An 18,666-nucleotide genomic window follows, 5' to 3' on the forward strand; every position below is an offset into this window, starting at 1 on the left:
CCAAAATCCTAAAGCATGCATACTTAACAAAACACCTCACTTGCAGCAATAGCAGAGAACTCAGAAGGAAATTGTGTATGCCTGACTATACGTTTCTGCAGTGAAGAGCATTAGAATTGCAGGCCATGTGTTTCTGTACATTTCTTTAAGGCAGGTATGGAAGTCTTGTTAATACAATTTCATCATTCTTGCATGATGAATTAGAAGGAAAAAAAGAAACAGCATTGTAGCGCAAAATATGCTAAGCTGTAAAAAGAAATATATGAGAAAATTCATAGGCTTTATGTAGAATCCTAACGAAATTAATGATTTCAGCAGTTCTAAGTATATTTGATTCATGCATTATGCATACAAATACATTTTAGCGGCTCAGATCATTAACTCTTGACATATATGTGCATATTTAAGCACTTTTAGTAAGGATGTAAAGCTTTTCTATGTTTCCATGGAGTCAGTTAACACTACACAACTCAAGATATACCTATGTATTTTGTCTCCTCAGTTATGGTAGTAGTTTTATGGGAGTAGTCCAAAGTCATGACTGATTCTCATCTTTTCTTTATGCTGTCTTTAATTTCTCTGGTATGTTCTTTCTGAATTGCTCTGTAAGTACTAGATGTCTCTTTTCGTTAGTACTTTTCAAGTTTTTATAATGCATGCTGGGAATATATTTTGAACTTTTCTCCCTAATTATGCCCACTTTGTGCAGGGATATGTTTAGTCTTTAAAAGTTCCTTGATAAATTGTACTGTAGCCGAGGACCCTTCAGAGAATAAACAGGAGGGATTATACTGCTATGTTTTGTGGGTTTGTCAAAATGTGGAATGTGGTGGCAGAAGCTGGGGACTGTTTTCTGCAGGGGCACAGCTGGCTCCGCAACTTGCCCACTCTGGTATCCCCAGCTTAAGGCCGTGCGTGCCGTGTCAGAAGTGCGACAGGTGAGGGAAGGTAGCGCAGCCATTTCTTGTAAAATATATGATAACTATTCCTCTTGACACTCGATACACTGCTTTTAGTTCCTGAGGAAAATGAGCGTCCATACGTACGTTCCTGCAAACCTATCCCTTTCGGGAGTTATAAAATAGTCATCCAGATGGCACCAAGTGTTTACGCAGAAGCCGAGGCTTAAGTCGGTCACAGACAGAAGTCCCCAAGACTTGCTTACTAAACAGATAGTTGGAATGTTGGCTCCTACGTCTGGTTAAATCGAGCCAAAGGAAGCTGGCGCACAAGTGCGGCGTGGAGGCGGCTGCGGGAGGAAGCTGCAGATTCAGGCCCGGGCAAGCTCTGCCGTCACTTTTGGCTCTCCCCTCCCTAAACAAACATCAGCAACAGATTACGCAGCTTTCCCCTCGGAGCCTTGGCAGTTATTCGTGTAAAGCTAAAATTCACTTTCGGCAGCATCACCTAGGAATTTCACAAATTCATTTGATGCAACGCTTTGGTCGTAGTGTAATTATTTGGCATTTATACGGAACTCCGAAGAGGAGGCGTTTGGTATCCTGGAGTTCTTGCTCTTGTAATGGGCAGCAGTATTTTGGATGATTCTTCCTGAAAAACCATGTGCCAGTTTTTGCTTGACTTCTGCACACAATTCCTTTCTTTTCTCACAGTGGAAAAAATAAGTCATCTGAATAACTTGTGTTACTTAAGAAAGGGGCACGTACCCCCATTAGTAAGCATCTCAACTAATATTATCCTCTTTCTTTTCATGTAATCACATAAAGGAGAGCAATTTTAGTTAACTACAGAAAGTATAGACAGAAAATTATATTTTCATTCTCAGTCTTTTCTTTTCATATACACCCCTTGAAGAAAAATCTGAAATTTATTTTCTTGAGCTTTTAACGGAGGTGTATTAATTTCATGAAAATACTGAACTGTTCAGTTGTTTTGCATGAGATACAGTGATCTTTAACTCTCACAGTATAACTTGCAAATATTCTCTTCTTTAAAAAATGCTTTTTAAGTATGGAAGCAGATCCTATTAAGATTACCCTTTTAGCGAAATAGAAGATGTTTTAGCAGTTTCAATCTGTTTTCTATCTTCTTTATGCAGTAATACTGATACTGAAGGCACAAGTGAAGATTGATGTCTTAGCCTTACAGAAAATTTCTTTTTCAAAAATTTGCAGTCTGCTAAATTGGCATGAATGTGATTTATGGGTCCTTTATTAGAAGAATAATTTGAGAATAGTCCCATATGCAGTAGACATCAATGTAAAGAATCATTTCAAATTACGCCTCAGGATTTTAAATGATACTTTTTTTGCTTAGAAAATACACCCATGTCTATTAAAAGTACTTGGTTCATAAAGTGTGAACTTCTATGAAATTACTCTTCCAATTTCCCTTTGAAATGATTGTCTTTGAAGCAAAGTAGATTTCAAGATAAGTTACCAGCGAGAGCTACAGAAATGACCCAACCCGAAGCATAATGAGATCAGTGAGAACATATTTTCTGTTTGCTTCAGTAATAAATTATCATGAAAATGTAGCTGATCATGTTTTCTGGCAGACTGAAATACTTCTGCTACATGCTGTCTCCTTTCCCACAGAAGTAAACGGGTTGGCAGCAGTTCTGAAAGCAAAATTGTGGCCTATTCCACTTTGCACTCCCAAGAAAACAGTACAATTACTGCAGGAGCCGTAAGAGGCCAAACATGGGGTACAAATCTTTCAACTTGCCATCTTGACTGACTTCAGTAAGGATGTAAATGAGACCAGGTCATGTTTGGATATGCTGAAGATAGAGGTATTTCAGATAAGTGGTGCTCTAATTTCCCTCACTAAACGGTAATACAACAAGAAATTAGTCATCCATCTGTGATTTTCCTGTGCCGTTCTTCCCATTCTAGCAAAATTTTGTAACGGTGAGGTGTGTCTGCAGGCTTTGTGGGTTTCCACGTGGGTGGTGATGGGCAGTCTTGTGGACAAGACGAGGAAACCATCGTAGTCATATTTTAAGATCTCTCTTTTCCTCATCCTCCTGTTCAGGCTTCGAGGTAGGGCGGCAGGACAGTCACAGCAAGTAAACTGGCTTGAAGATATCTGGGAAACCAACACTGTCACTGTCTTGACTGCAGGGACGGTATTTATATTTCAGCTCCTTTGATTGCTGAGGGTAATAGTCCACTCTTACATGAGAGGAAGCCATTCACTTCCCCTCAATGTGGTACAAACAGGCCAAAGAGGAAAATATTCTCAAAACAGGATAGAAGGATCACAGTGACAGTCATGACCTGCACAGCAGAACTTGTTGTCTGGTAACACCTTGAGATAAGTAGATGAATTTAAGACCGAATTCAACGGCACCTTGATGCGTCCCGTCGGGGATGCTGGGACATTCTTGCATGAGTGCAGCCACCGCAGTACCACCCATCCCACGAGCAGTATTTGGGTGGCTGGGGAATGCTCTTCAAGTCAGTCAGGCTGCAGCTCTTTCCCGTGATCAGACACTGTGTTCCGTCAGGAATTTGGAAATCTGTGGTCACTTTTTACCTGACTATTGATTTGTGTGATTCTATGCTGCTCAACTTGTGGGTTTTACAGAGGGATCATTGCATATTTAATTCTTCAGTGTGACAGCTTTTCTTTATCCTGGTGAGAACTGTGCGTTGCACTAGGTCAAGCGCCTGCAGTGGGAATTGCCCACCAATTCACTTGTAAAAAGGTTTAAGTGTTAATTTTGTTTCAGTAGGGCTATACCTTTCTGTTTATAAATATATTGTTTCCAAATTGCTTAGCCAAATCATGCCTCTTATAGCTGGGTCTTTTTAAAGTAGCAAGTTTTATCATTATAAAGGCTCATATATTCAAATGGTTAAAAAATAACCTATTCTTACATTACCATGAGGTGCTTCTGCATACCTGATTTTGTCTTTGCTTGACTCATCTCACTAAACTACATACACTTTCTCCCTGTCTAGTAGCATTTATTCCATAAAAATTGAGGTCATGTGTTTGCTGGAATTCATAGCAAGGAAAAAAATGGATGAGAGTAGTTTGTGTATAGAACATAGAAACCAGTCTATAAAGGTTTCTAATGAAAAAAATTTTGTGCCTTAATTAATCTGCCTTATTGTTGTTAGCATTTGTTTTCTATTTCTAATTTGTGTTGAGAAGGAAAGGCTGCCATGCTCAGAACCTCTTTCAGCAACACTACCTATGAGTATGTAAGGCAGCTGTCTACCCTTCTGCTTCAAAAACTATCAGCTGTGTTTTGAAGCAACTTTCTGAATACTGAAAATATACTTATTTGTCTAATATTTTACTCTTTCGGCATCGGCCATAAGCTTGTGGAGGAAGTAATACGAATAAGAACTTTAAGTAACTTCACTCTTCCACTTCAGCCAGGATTTTTCGTTTTGTTTTGTTTTAATTCACCAAGAGGTCACGATAAAAGCTTTGCTTTTGTTCAGAGTGTGTTCTTAGGCAGTTACTCTGAGCTATTAAATTTATGAACCAAGTCTCCACCATGTCTCTGTGGATGCTTGTTGTGATATATCAGGCATTTAAAAATGTTTTTGTACCTGCAGGGTCACATGACAGGATTTTAGCCCGTCTGTAATAAGCAGCTTCTGATAGCTACATGCCAGCTAATACACTTTAAATTGATAGCTTATGAAACTTGAAACAGCTTAACTGGTTGAACTGTTGGCTGATTTTCTATCACTTCCAAACACATTCTTCTTCCAGCATCTCAAGTTTAATAATTCTTATTAGCTTTTATCTCCTGAGACTTGCAAAAAAATATTAACTGTTAAGTATTAAAATGTTAATACCTACAGATATTTTCAATGACATGCAAGTTCTTTTAAAAGCTCACTTATTCTACTGTAGCATTTTTAAACCTGTCATTTCTCCTGTATTCCCTCAACTAAAGCTTAGTCTAAGTTTTGACAATATTTTGTTTAAATATCTGTCAGCATGTGCTTCATAGCATGCTTGCTTTTTCTTTATCTAGCTGCACAACCAGCATCTTTTCCCTTGCCATCACTTCCCTTTATGATTTACCTCTTATACAGGAATTCACAAGTTTCCACTCTTAACTTCATTTTCAAGATTTTGTACAACCCTCTTGTGCCTGCCTGTGCATCATGTTTCTTCTCTTTTCGTAGCCATCCTCACTTATTGTAAGAGATTTTCTAAGTCTCAGACGCACCTGAGCCCATCACCGACTGGTTTTTTTCCCCAACCTACATGGTAATGTTTGAGACATTTCCACTTCATGTTCCTCAAGATCCTTCAGGCATGTAACTCCAAGGGGCTTGCCTGGTCCATGACAGGTACAAGCCCTAAAGACTGCATATGTCGTTTTATTTTGCTTCTCCATGAAGTAGGTAGAAGGATATCACCTTCCAACCTCAAAGATGGCCTGGCAGAGTCAGGAAAATCCTGTGCATATTTGGCCAACTGTAAGGATGCATTATATTTTCCTGCCAGTCTGATGCCACAGGAATAGACTGGTCTTGTACCTCACTTTGCCTTGTGCTATTCTTCACCTCCTGCTCATTGCCATACCCATCCTTTTGCCAGTGCAAGACTATCAGGGTGACACACAGTGAATCATTTTAATTGCTTTGGATGATTTTTACATGTTTACAGGAGATGGTACCTGTAAGATAGATTGTCTTCTAGACATAAATGTTTTCAACACAATTGATGGCATATCCCGTGAGACCACCTGTATATATTCAGTCCATATTCTGTCCCTTTCTGTCTGCGGTGGTGGGCTCCTTTGGTGGGGTTTGGCTACGCACTGTGCCATCCGTGATTTGAGGGAGTCGAGTATCCGATCTTTGATCTCCAAAGGGCGGTGTCCAGAAGTTAAATAGGGATAAAAGCTAAGTAGATACTTTTCTACAAATACGTAATTCTTTTTTGTGCTAAACTGTCACATTTATTGCCATGTTTTATAGGAGTTCAGCAGGGGATGTTTTATTCATCCCTTTAGACAGATTTCACTGTAGACAAAGTTTTCTTTTTCATTCCTCCTGCAGGTTTCCTTTTCGGTTGTTTTTCCAGGATCTCACTCGGTGAATTCTGAAGAGGGATAGCATTGCTAAGTCATTACTGTTGCCAAGATATCAGTGTTTTACAGCCGTGTTAGTTAACGTGGCCCATGTTATGCTATCACCTTTTAAACCGAAGATCCCACTGAAGTTAGCGTGAACTTTTACCTCAGTTTCAATGTCAGGATGTGGCTCCTTGTACAGGGTAGTCCTCCCTGCCTAGTTACCAATTGTAAGCTGCTCTCCTCCCTTTCCTCGAAGATAAACCTCCTTATCTGGTTCCTTTTTCTTGACAATAATATTGTAGAGGGAAGAAAAAGAATAAAAGTAGGTCTTGGACAAAAATGTTGGCTATTAATTATCATTATTGTGCAGTTACATTCTTGTGTAATTCTTGTCCCCTTGGAGCCTTATTGTACAGATATGTGAGGCTAAATATTTCCTCCTCCATAAAACAGACGTTACAAGTTTTCTTCTCATTGCCCTGCATAAAGTTGTCACTAGAAATGAAATATTAACAAAAGAAGACTCCATCTCTTCCTGAATTCCCAGAATTTCTCCAGAAAGGCAGAATATTGTTATTGTAAGTTGGACAGACAGAATTCTCTGCATGTTCCAAACTACCTTGAGGAAAAAGTAGAGAAGGTTTACAGAGGTCACATTCCCTTACTGATTTATGGGTTTGTACATGTATAAGCTACATAACTGCACTGTAATTAACTTACTGTGATTTATTTGTTGGACACAACATTGTCATGCATATTCTAGTCCCATAAACTTTGGGGGAAAGGTAGAAATGGTGCACATCAGTTCTGTAAATGATCCTAAAGCTTATCTTGTTTACATTATAAACTGAAGTGAAAGAAGAAAAACCTTGTAGTGAAATACTGTCTGAGGTACTCTCCTAGCTTCAGTGTTTGAAAGTAGAGAAATAATAGGAATAAAAAACCCCTTGAACTGACTACTTTTATTTAAAATTGAAGTCAGACTTAATTCTAATCAACTTAAAACATCACTTGAAGATATATGAGCTAGCAACTTTGGCAAGCCTGCTTACTTTCTTAAGTTTATCTTGGGAATTAGAGATCATAAATGAACTTTTTAAATTAATTTCTGGAAATCTGGACACTTCTTAAAAACATGATTCTCAGTTTACCCTTATTGGGGCAATAAATATGTGTAATTGATTCTAAATAAGGAGCTCAGAATTTGACCAAAGATATAACTCAAGGTGAAGCAATACCTGAGTCCAAGTAATTTAAATGCTTAATAATTTAATATTTTAATATTTCAAATTCTTAAATAAACTGAACACAAGTTCTTTAATTTTGTGATACCCTGTAAGGATGTGCAACGTTACATTCAAGACTTTTTTAATTATACAAAGTAGAGCTGTTCAGTGCTCTTTGCTGTTTACATTGAAACTGATGTCATATTTCTTGTTGCTATAATGGAAATCAGTTAGCTTCCTCAAAGTAATTTTTTTTAAAAAAATGTGTTCCAAAGTGACTCATAAAGGCGGGGGGTGTGGGGTGTGCTGTTCTGAGTACAGAACTGTTATTTGAAAGCTTTATGATTGTATCGTACGTTAATCAGATATAAAATTAAAGCCCCAAAGCATCGGAAACAGTCTGTGACCGTGAAGGCAGACCTTGCGCTGAGCTCGGAAGGAAGGCTCGCAAGTCGAGGGTATATTCGGAACACCCAGATCTCCTCTGCCTGGTCAGGAGAGAGGGCGAGAGCGAAGTGGCTCTGCAGGGATCTGAAAAGGCGAGCCAGGCACACAGAGGAAGCTGCACAGGGCTGGTTCCTACAATACAGCGAGCATCAGGCCTTCTGCTAAATTTAGTCCCTTTTCCCTCCCCTCCCTTCTCTTTCCCTCCCCCTTCAGTGCCTATATTTGAATTTGAGTTGTAGCGTTAAGTTATCATTCATTGAATATAACTTTTTTTGTCTTTTTTCTTATGGGATCCTAACTTAATAAGATAAATCACTTTTCATATAATACCATAGTTAAATATAAGTATGCTTAAGTAGTGCTGGCTTACCTCTTCTTTTCCAAATGATTCAACCTTTATACGGAGGAATGTGATTAATCGTTATTGTTTGCAGATTTTTTTGCACCTGAATATAACATTATCCTGAAAGAAGTTATTATGAATAACCTATTTTTATTACTAGAAATAAATGCTTTGTCCTGACATCTGGCTCTTTGGCTTCGTCTTACTTCTATAGAATAATAGAGGATGAAAATAACACTGAATGTTATATTTGTTTAATGCTTGTATTTTCAGGGTTTGCCAGGGCTGGAGGGTCCCCAAGGTCCACCTGGCAAAGAAGGTCAAAGGGTGAGTAAACTTGGTGAACAACTGGTGAGTGTGCTAACTGACCTTGATGTGTGACTTCTTCCCAAGCACTAATAAAAAATGGGAAGGTAGCAGCTGAGTATGAAGCATGCTGACAACAAACTGAGCTTTGACACTTGAGGTTTCTCTTCAGTTGAAGGAGATTTAACAATTTCAACCATCTAAAGTGTTTTAATGACTGGCAGCACAGATGTAGATATTGTCACTTGTGCGACATATTTCCGCTGTAATTTTAAGTGAAAGGATATTAAAATGGCCAGAAGTTTTCATTTTATTGCAGGGATAGGCCATACCTTAATATGTCTAAGATTTATAAAAATATGGATTTAGGGTCGTTATCTAAAATATTAACAGAAACCAGTACTAGTGCTCCAAGTTTTGCTGTAGATGCTGTTATGCAAGTGTCAGAGCCTAGCATAGATATACAAAGAAGAGAGATACAGTAAGGGGCGGTGGAGGGGGAAGAGATTGTGCCCAAGACATGAAAGAAACCTTTGGCTATACAGAATTTTAATATAATGAAGTAACTGACTGACAGGTATCTCTGTGTTATATTTTTATTTTCCCTGACTTACTGAATTTGTTAGTTCGGTAGAACAGATAACAAATATTTATGATTGTGGTATCGCAAGAAATAATTCAGTTTTGAGAGTTTATAAACTAATCTGCTCCTAAAAGTTTGGGAAGATATTCAGACTCCAACATTTCAATAGTTTTATGAATTAAATTGTGCCCGGTTTGTAGTTTTGAAGTTGGGTCTCAATAATTCTTGGTCTGTTTAGGCATCTTGATATTTAGTATCTCGGTTAAATTATCTGAAGTGGAAGGATTTAGTATTACTCATCATTGATCAGAGTCAACTACAGTGAATTATTAAAGGCCAGTTTCATAATTCCAGTAATAGTAATTACAATAACAGAAGACTAGTTCTTGAACAAAATGAGTAATGACGTGTAGGTCCTAAAGCTATGTTTTATATTGGTTTTTAAGTTATAAAAATAGTACTAAATTTCACTTAAGCTGAACATGAAAATTTGAAAGCTGAAGTTATTTAAGTTTTACAGGAAGGATTGAGAACCTGTTCAGAAAAAGTCAGTGTAGTAAGGGAGAATCAAAAGTTATGTGGTGAATATGCTATTAAAACATATTTAATATCATATTTAAATGCTGTTAAGGATTTTATAATTACTGTGACTCATACTGTTATGCAATTAAATATCCAGGATGCTGAAAAGCTATGGATATCCAGTTTTAGCATATTTTTTAAGTGTTTTTCTGTGGGGTATTGAATCTGCAAAAACACACAGTTTATTAATAGTGTATTCACAGTTTTAGGAACTGTTATAAATATGGCTGTGTTTTAGAGACATCACTCTTTGGACTTCTCAATTTTTTTGAAGGCAAAGATTCAGAGTTGACACCCTGTATTATATATAATGGTGGATAAATGAATTTGGAAATACTTTTTTTTTTTTTTTTCTTTTCCATTTTGCAGTGGGAATTAGGGGGTTGATACAGTCATCATGGACATTTCCTATTCGCACATAAAATTGAACTGCTGTCTCACTCCAATATCTATAAAAACAGGAGCGCTGATTGTTTTATAATCTTGGCCATGCACACAGTTGCCTTGAGCCAAACAATGGGAACAGCAGAGCGTAGAGCCTCAGCATCTGTCTTTATCTTCCTACCAGTGAGATGCTCACTACAATACTCTTTCTGCTGGCCACCCCCGCCCAAGCATTAATAACATAGTTTGCTATCTTAATTGAACTCCCATGTGCATTTGCATTTCCAATACATTTAATTACACAATAACATACTGTTTGTAGCAAGATCTCTGCTCTGTTTAATGACAAACAGGACAGTGCACGCCTAATGGCTATTAAATATTCCTTTTTATTTAATTATAGATGTCATGTTCCTCTGTACTTCCAGCAGATCCTCCAAATCTTTCACATTATATTAAGTTATTGGGTTTATCATGGACTGTCTTTTGAGGATTAAAGCATAATACTGAGTGTGTAACTAACTGATGATTTTTCTTCAACATATTGTTCAGACCTAAAAGTGATATTGTGCCCATTTTGCAGACTGGAACTGTAAGATATTAGGGGGAAAAAAAAACACTCCAAAACATTTGAAAGTATCTATTCAATTTGGATGCCACAGTTTGAGAGCCTAATTTTTTGTTTAAACTTTCCATTCGTATTGTACTTGTTATATTCAAAGTTTTAATTCCCACTTCCCTCAGGAGCATTTTTAAGTGTTCAACTCCATTGAAAATTAGGCTTAGATTAATAAGGAGTTGAGAGGAGAATCATAAAATGTGTAAGTTGGAGACCTCTCAACACACATTAAAGTAAGGTGTAAGGAGCTGAGGAAATTAACAGTGTTAATGGTGATATTGTCAAAAACTCAAAGAAATGTGTAGAACTCTCATGTTAGAGCTAGTGACTTAGGTAAGCAACAATACAAAATGAGATAGAACGGGAAGAAAAAAAGCCATGCCAGTGGATTTCTTCCCTCTTTGAACTGGTCTGAGCCAGGCATTTTCATTTTCGGAGTGTTTTAAGTGGGATTTTAAGATATCATCCAAGATCAGAGTAGAATATTAGAACTTCTAAGAAATACCAAAGGTGGGACCCTGTCCCAGAGAGGGCACCTGTCTCCCTGTGTTCACTATAGAGGGCACTAGGACAAAGGTACCCTATTAAGAGGAATAAGTCTGGGTAGTAGTATTTCTTTCACATCACAGGAATAATCTGCATCAAAAATTACATAGTAAAAATACATATAGTAATTATTATGGAAATAGAATAAGTATAATTGTATAACATTGTATAATTATAATAAGCATCAAGATCAACTGAATTGTAGATTTCTAGTGCAAAGTTATGTCAACCTCAAAATGCTTGTTGACGTATATGTGAAATTGGCTTACAAGCACAAATTTACAACATCATTGAATTAGATGATGACTGTGTGTTATTTCAAGAGTAAAGGGGGATCAATACATTATTTCAAATAAAGTGATAACAGCTTTTGTCCAATGGATACACTGTAGATTGAGTTACGTGGTATCATTTGGGCCAACACATGATTATTAAAATACTGACTATGTCACTTTCTGTGGCTTGGTGTCTGCTGTATTACTATCACGTGATCATGCTGGGATATGATCTTGCTCCGGCATCAAAGAGCAGTTTAGGTTTGTACACATTTAAATGATGGTACGCAAATAAGTCAGCAGTGGAAATTGATGACAGAAGTGTGTGAAACATCTTCTGTCCGAGTTGGTCTTCCTGGATGCTTTCCACATATCCCAAAGCACGAAAGAGTTTGCAGAAAACAGCGTACGCTAATGTGACATGTTTACAGAAATGTGCTATAGGGAGATCATTCAGAATGAGAGAAATGAAGCCCTGAAAGCTCTTTGACTAGATCTGTGCAGCATTGAAGGATCCTGTATCAGGATGCATGTTCTATTTTTTGGCTTTGCTTAAGAGAAAATTCCAAACTTACTAAAAAATTCAAGTAGTGCAGTCATGGAGAACAATAGTGCAATGATAAATAAAAATTGGATTCTTATGCTTATTACTTCTTTCATACTGCTGTAGTAGCAAAATGCATAAATATTTCTTTTCTAAATAAACAAACACATTAATAGTCTAGCATTTAGCAAATCTACTGGTTATGTTTGTAAGGGTAAACTCATTAGTTCCCATTCTTTCTTCACTTACTGTGACACCTTTTCCTCTCATCTCCCTTGCTATGTCTTCTCATTCTGCGTATAGCTGGCTTATGCAGAAGAAGAGAGCAACCTTCATGAGCAATGAGGTAGTATAAGTAGTGATCTTCAGACTTATATAGCTTGTTTCCTTTGCAGAGCATTAAAAAAGGAGGAACAGAGTTGTGAGCCAAAGTGAAGCAACTGGCTTGCTGTTTACTACCATGCTTCTGTAACTACGCAAAAGAAACTACTTAGCATTTACTGTAGCTCTACAAAAGAAAAAAAAATCAATAATTCATCATACATGGTGCATCATTATTTAGGGTGTTACTTGGAATAGGAAAGTAATGGTTATGGCAGAATAAATAGTAGCTACATGATAATTTGGCAATATCCAGAGACCACACAGTGAACTTATTCCTGATTCTTCAACCAACCTGGGACATATACAATACTCACTTAAAAGTTGTCTTTGTTGTGACAACGTCTTGAGTGAACTTACTTAAATTTTGTATGAGCATGTACTGCCCTTATGTTTCTCCTTTTGCCTTGGTACCAGCTTCTATTCACATGTGTTAGCCAGCGTTGTGTTTTCCTGTGGGTGCAAGGAGTCCTCAAACCTTTGCTGTTCTTACAAAAGGCCAGTGTTTCTCCTTGCTCTACCACTACTCACTTTGTATATTTTACTTCTGTTATCTTTAGTGAAGTGACTCATGAAGACATGAGACCTTGCTAAGTAAGAGCCGTTGGTTTTAGTTCTGGTCACTGTGAGAAGTGGGCCAGCAGAAACAGCTACTCATTCCCTTTTCCTCATTCCTGTATGAGAAACATTAGACCGTTCTGTGGGCACTACGTTCACACATAATTATTCAGTGTCCCTCTTGTTGGCTTCAGGCATTCAGAGCAGCACGTTACTGCTGCAGCAACTTGATACTATTACACCAATGCTCAGAATGACATCAGGATCTTCAGAAGGTAATTAGATGTTACTCAGAAAAGTCCCTGGTCCAATATTACTGACCAACAAAAAATAGAAAGATTGGGTGTTAACCTAGCATTGCGTGTAATTTAAACCACAGTGGACAACTACGCCATCTTCCTGGCTCCCTGTGTTATGCAGGACTTTATTTTTCTCAATATTCCTGCACTTTAGTTAAGTATATCTTTCACAGAAGTACAGTTTCCACCTGAAAGACATCAACAACAGAGACTTCACAAGTCTTGATTTCTTTGTTCCAGTGTTTCTTGTCAATCCCACATTTCAAAATGTGCTTTTTATTTTATGCTTGTGCATGTAGTTTAAGCCTCCAACAACTGGAGTTTTTTTTTAAAGTCTGCTTTACATTAGAGAAATATTTAAAGTTTTTTCTCTGTAATCAAATCACCATTCCATTTTTTTTTGAGAAGATTCAGCTAAGGTCCTTCAGCTCCCCATGTAAAGAATTTTCTAAAGTCTTCAAATAATTTTGTCATGTTGCCGTACTTACTTAAAAATTTGTACAACTTATAATTAAAGACTGCGTGGAGTTTTCCAGACTCTGCCTTTACTATGTTAAATGCAGTGAAATGAAATTTATATTTCCAAAATATAATTCCAAATGTTTGGAAATTAATGCTTAATTTCAGTTGGGTATCTTTGTAGCAGGATTTTCCCTGAACTTAATGCCTTTTTTATAAATACTGTTTTTTCTGAAAATTATTTCATTTTTTACTGTGATATTGCAGTGAATTCCAAAAATTCTCTTAATGCGAAGCATCAAAGCAACTTGTTAGACAGCTATACTATGAAATCTAGAAACAGTCATTTTTCATTCTCGGTTGATCTGTAGAAGAGCCAGGCCCAGCACTCAGCTAACATACACAGCAGTTTGTGCGGCAGTGTCTGCTTCTTTGAGATCGTCTTGATATCTTCTTGACCTTCTGGGCACTTTTTCTGGGATTTGGGCAATTCTAGGAAACCTCTGAGGAAACAGGGTGCCTGCTGGTGCCAGGTAAGGCTAAGGTAAGGGTAGTTCTAGCAGCTTCTAACAAACTCCATCAGCTGTCCCTGAGCAACGGGTGCCTGCAGCCTTTCTTCTAGCTGACCCCTGATTAGGGAGGGTCGAGCTCCCTTTTAGCCCATGCCAGGAAGAGGACTATATAGCAACCAGGCGATGCAGCGGTTTGCGCAGCGATAACAGAAGCAGCCAATGGATGTGCAGCAGTTTGCACAGCAGTTCATGCAGAAAGGCAGAAAGAAGAGGCCAGCAAACTTTCTCTGTCCAGCATACGCATCCTTGAAGACGACCCAGGCACCGCCAAAGTAACTGTTTGCTGTTGGACTCTTGCAGCCAGGTAGCTTCAGATGGAGGGCACAGCTCTGTAAGTTCATGGGGCCTGATGGGTTGCATCCACAAGTGCAGAGGGAGTTGGCTGATGTCATTGCAAAGCCACTCTTGATTATTTTTGAGTAGTCATGGTGACTGGGAGAGTTTCCTGAAGACTGGAAGAGAGCAAATATCACTTCTGTCTTTAAGAAGAAAGATCCAGGGAACTACAGGCCAATCAGCCTCACCTCAGTCCCTAGGAATGTGGTAGAGGAAGTGTTCCTGGAAACCATTTCCAAACACGTGAAGGACAAGAAGGTGATTGGGCTAGTCTGCATGGATTTATGAAGGGGAAATTACGCTTGACCAACCACGTTTCCTTCTACAATGAGGTGACTAGCTTGGTGGATGAGAGGTGAGCGGTGGATGTTGTTGACCTCAACTTTAGCAAAGGCTTTGATGCTATCTCCCATAACTTCATCTCGTCAACTTCATAGATGAGCTGACAAGGGACACGTTAGATAAGTGGATGGTGAGGTGGATTGAAAACCAGCTGAACAACTGGGCCCAGAGGGTTGTGATCACTGGCACAAAGTCCAGCTGGAGATGAGTCCCTAGCGGTGTACTCCAGAGCTCAGTACTGGAGCCAGTACTGTCCAGCATCTTCATTAGACACAGTCCTGGAGAACTGGTCCTGCTTGAGGAGGGGGATTGTAGTAGATGATCTCAAGAGGTCCGATCCAAACCAAATGATTCTGTGATTTTTATTTAGCTAGCTCTAGCTTATTCTCAGCATAGCTGCCAACAACTTCATTTTTATGGATTAATAGGGGTTTTTTAAATGTTTCATATGGATCTAAACAGACTGCTTCTCCACCGTGGTAGTTTCCCTAGTTCCAATGATGAATTCAGTCCAAACATTGACAAATCGTTCTAGGATACCACAGCCTTCCTCTTGACTCTGTATTCATTGGGAAGTTGCAGGTGTCTTGAAGTAAATATTTTTGAAACAACTTCCTTATTTCCAGTTGTTGTGTTTATAATACCAAATACTTCACTTAAGAGGAAGTTATTTTAGCATTTTCTTAGTAATAAATTAAACACCTCATAAAACTGAGTCCTTTGGGTTGTCATAGCTAGGGTTTCAGCATTGCTTTCACTAGAATTATGTGTTTGGAGGGACCTTGTGAAATTGCAATACTTTCCTTATGTTAATAATCAGTTTACTCTGTGACATTACAAGTTTTTCTAATCAAGTATGAATAAAATTATTATGGCACAGTGGAAAATAAGTAAATAAATGGGCGGGGAGCTGTTAGATTTTCTTAACATAATTATTTAGAGTGACATCAAAATTAATTTAAATTCAGATTGCATTTATCTGGTTTATGGAACTTAAATATTTCTTTGACATAATTTGTTTTCTAGTTCAGTGAGTAAATGTTATACTCAATCAATTGTAAAACAAGCTTTACAGAGCAATGATAATTACTGCATAGTAGGTCAGGCTCCTGGCACAGTGCAAATAGTATTTTTCACAGCTACAGCTCTGGAGTTCTGGAATCTCTTTTAATCTTCTCAGTCCTTCTTGACTTTGATGTAAGTTGTTTTTAAGTATGTAAAGCTCCAGCCTGATTTTATCTTTAAGTTGGAGTGATGTACATTCCTTCACTTAGGTATTTAGCAGTCTAAAAATTATTAATGTAAAAGAGGGAGGTAATTTTCAGTTTTTCTACCAGAATGTCTCTACCTTAAAAACAAAGTAAATAACAAGTAAGGTAGGGTACAGCTTAAAAAAAAGTAAATTATATTTTTCCCACTTTGGTATTTAAAAATGGGATGAAAAAGGTTGTAATTTAGAATGCTGAAGACAGATTTGTCAGTTAGAAGATAGTTCTAGAATTATTTTTTTTTTAATTTCTATATTATTTTCCATTGAAGAAATTAAAATCTAACTTCTAATGGAGTAGCAGAAATTATTTCACTTTTAAGATCACATTTAGAATTTTCAGGCTCCCCTCCAAATACTCTATTATCAATATTTCTCTCAATGTCTCTTGGCAAAAGGTATAGCAACATGAGAGAATAGGAAATTATTTCTCATAATTAAAAATTAAGGTGTTCATTATAAAATTATCTAAATGCAGTTGAAAAATATTTCTACAAGTGATTTTTGAATTTAAAATATACTTTTGTGAATACACTTGAAAAATTGGGATGGATTTTGTGTAGGGATTTGTTGGCAAAATAGGTTGTGGCGTTTCACTTGTTGGCATTGCTATGCCTGTTTAAGGACTTTTTTTGACGTTTGTTACATGCATTTGAATAATACATAGTCTGGCTAGGCAGTCCCTTTTAGCATTTTATTAATATCAAAATGAAGAAACTAGAGTTTATTGAAAATCATTCCTAAAACTGGAAAGCCAAGGTTGACTGCAGGAATGCTTCTGCATTAGCGAGGAGCTCCCTAGCGACTTTTCTTCCAAAACGGGGGATTAAGGTCTGTGTGCTCTGTTCTTCTGTGAGCCATGTTTCTGTGAAGGGCTTTAGTGGGATATGAGGGACAGACTTTCACTTGTTTTCTGCAAACGGCTTAATTTCTTGCCTTCTGGCCTTATTTCCTGTGAGTTTATTCAGGTTTAACATTTAATACAGAGGTTAATTTGTAATACACTGGTTACCATAATACATCCTCAAGGCCAAGGTTAATAGGATTGAAGAAGGAATTGTACATTCAAGTCCTAATGCTGTATTACTGAAGTTAAAAAGGTTTCATTGACTGCGACATAGATTTCCAATTTAGGAAAGCGAATATCCAAACTATAAAATTTCTAAGGATTAAAAAAAACCCATGTGCAATTCTGACACTACCAAAGTTAATGACAAAACTCTTACTAACAGCACTTGTGCAGTCATGTGGTTAAATGTCAAAGCCCTCTTTAAAAATTACCATTTTTGGCTAAATGCATGACAGAAAATAATGACTCTGTATTCAGGCTGTGCGTTTGTTGTAGATTTGTAATTTTCACTTTGTGATCTGTCAAATAGTTGACTGGGATCCCGGAGAACCTTCTTCTGTCCCACAAGCAATCGGTAGATGCGCACTGTTGAGTGACTGGGTTGGATGGGTGATTGCTCTGATTTTTGTGATTCGTTCTAATCTTCTGTTTCCAATTAACTCTTGAACTGACTTTCTTAGTGATACCACCATGTGACGTCTGCCTTCGTTGCCCTAAAATGGCAGTCTGGCAAGCTTTCCCTGGTAAAACGTGGAGCAGAGGATTGTCACCAGCTTTGGGCTGGGCTGGGTTTCCCTGGGGTCAGAGGTGGTTGGAGCTCCACAAGCTCCAGGTGAACTGCCAGGAGCACCGGGTTGTGACTACAGACAGAGGGGGGAACCTGGGAAGTTTATGTGGACCAGGCATATCATCTGAGAGGACCGAGATGACCGAAAGCCTCTTTTCTGTACTCTGAATTAGTATAGGCACTGGGACTTACCTGGCTGCTTGGTGGCAACTTTGGGCGTCTGGAGAAACAGTCTCTTAACTGCCCAGCGCTCCAGTCGCACGGCTGCGTTCTGGTGCCCCAGGGGTTGGCGGGGTGGCCGTGGGCTGGGTGCTCCGAGACGGGGGTCGTGACTTTCCACCTGCCTCCTGCTTCGGGTGTATCTGTCCCTTTGTCAGTCTGGTTTTGAGGATTATTCGAGGGAATCTTAGTTTAGCTCAATAAGCAAGTTACATAAGCCCCATTAATCTTGCATAATAAATATGGTAGTTAAGACTTTAAAGCCCAGCTTCCTACTTCCTCTAGAACTAGTTCCTGTTTTGCAATGTGATGATGTGTTTCAGGAACCGCTAATTAGCAGTTTCCCTTGAAAATTCACACAGGCTTATTCTAAGAATTTTTCCCTTCATACTCAAGTGTGGGTTCTTTAAATTATTAATTCCATGAATCATGTCAGCGTTCCTACATAACTCTGCTCGATTTTATTCTAAAATAATCCGCAGCTTATTTTTAGACACTAGGATTAGCGATCTTACTCTTCTATAGTTAGAGATACACGAATAGATGGATGCAACATGATGCAGCGGGGGATTACAATATAGACTTTGAATTCTTGCATTGTGTGTTGGACCTGCAGCGGTGCCCAGGGGCAGCAGTCAGAATCAGAGCACAAGCTTATGGAAGGATGCACAGAGCCTCCCTTCTGAACAGCTCTCTGTCTAATGTAAGGCAAAGCTCGTCAA

General features: G+C 38.2%; 1 protein-coding gene across 2 annotated transcripts in view; it reads left to right on the forward strand.

Annotated features, from left to right (window-relative positions):
• Nucleotides 1–18,666, forward strand: part of COL19A1 (collagen type XIX alpha 1 chain) — a 204,397-nt gene that overhangs the window by 112,754 nt on the left and 72,977 nt on the right. For both annotated transcript variants that reach the window (XM_075046427.1, XM_075046428.1), the window contains one exon: nucleotides 8,309–8,362. In XM_075046427.1, coding sequence (XP_074902528.1) covers nucleotides 8,309–8,362 — 54 coding nt within the window. The remainder of the gene's footprint in view (nucleotides 1–8,308; nucleotides 8,363–18,666) is intronic.

Source organism: Buteo buteo, chromosome 15, assembly GCF_964188355.1.
Source record: "Buteo buteo chromosome 15, bButBut1.hap1.1, whole genome shotgun sequence".
In the NCBI taxonomy this organism is placed as follows: domain Eukaryota; kingdom Metazoa; phylum Chordata; class Aves; order Accipitriformes; family Accipitridae; genus Buteo; species Buteo buteo.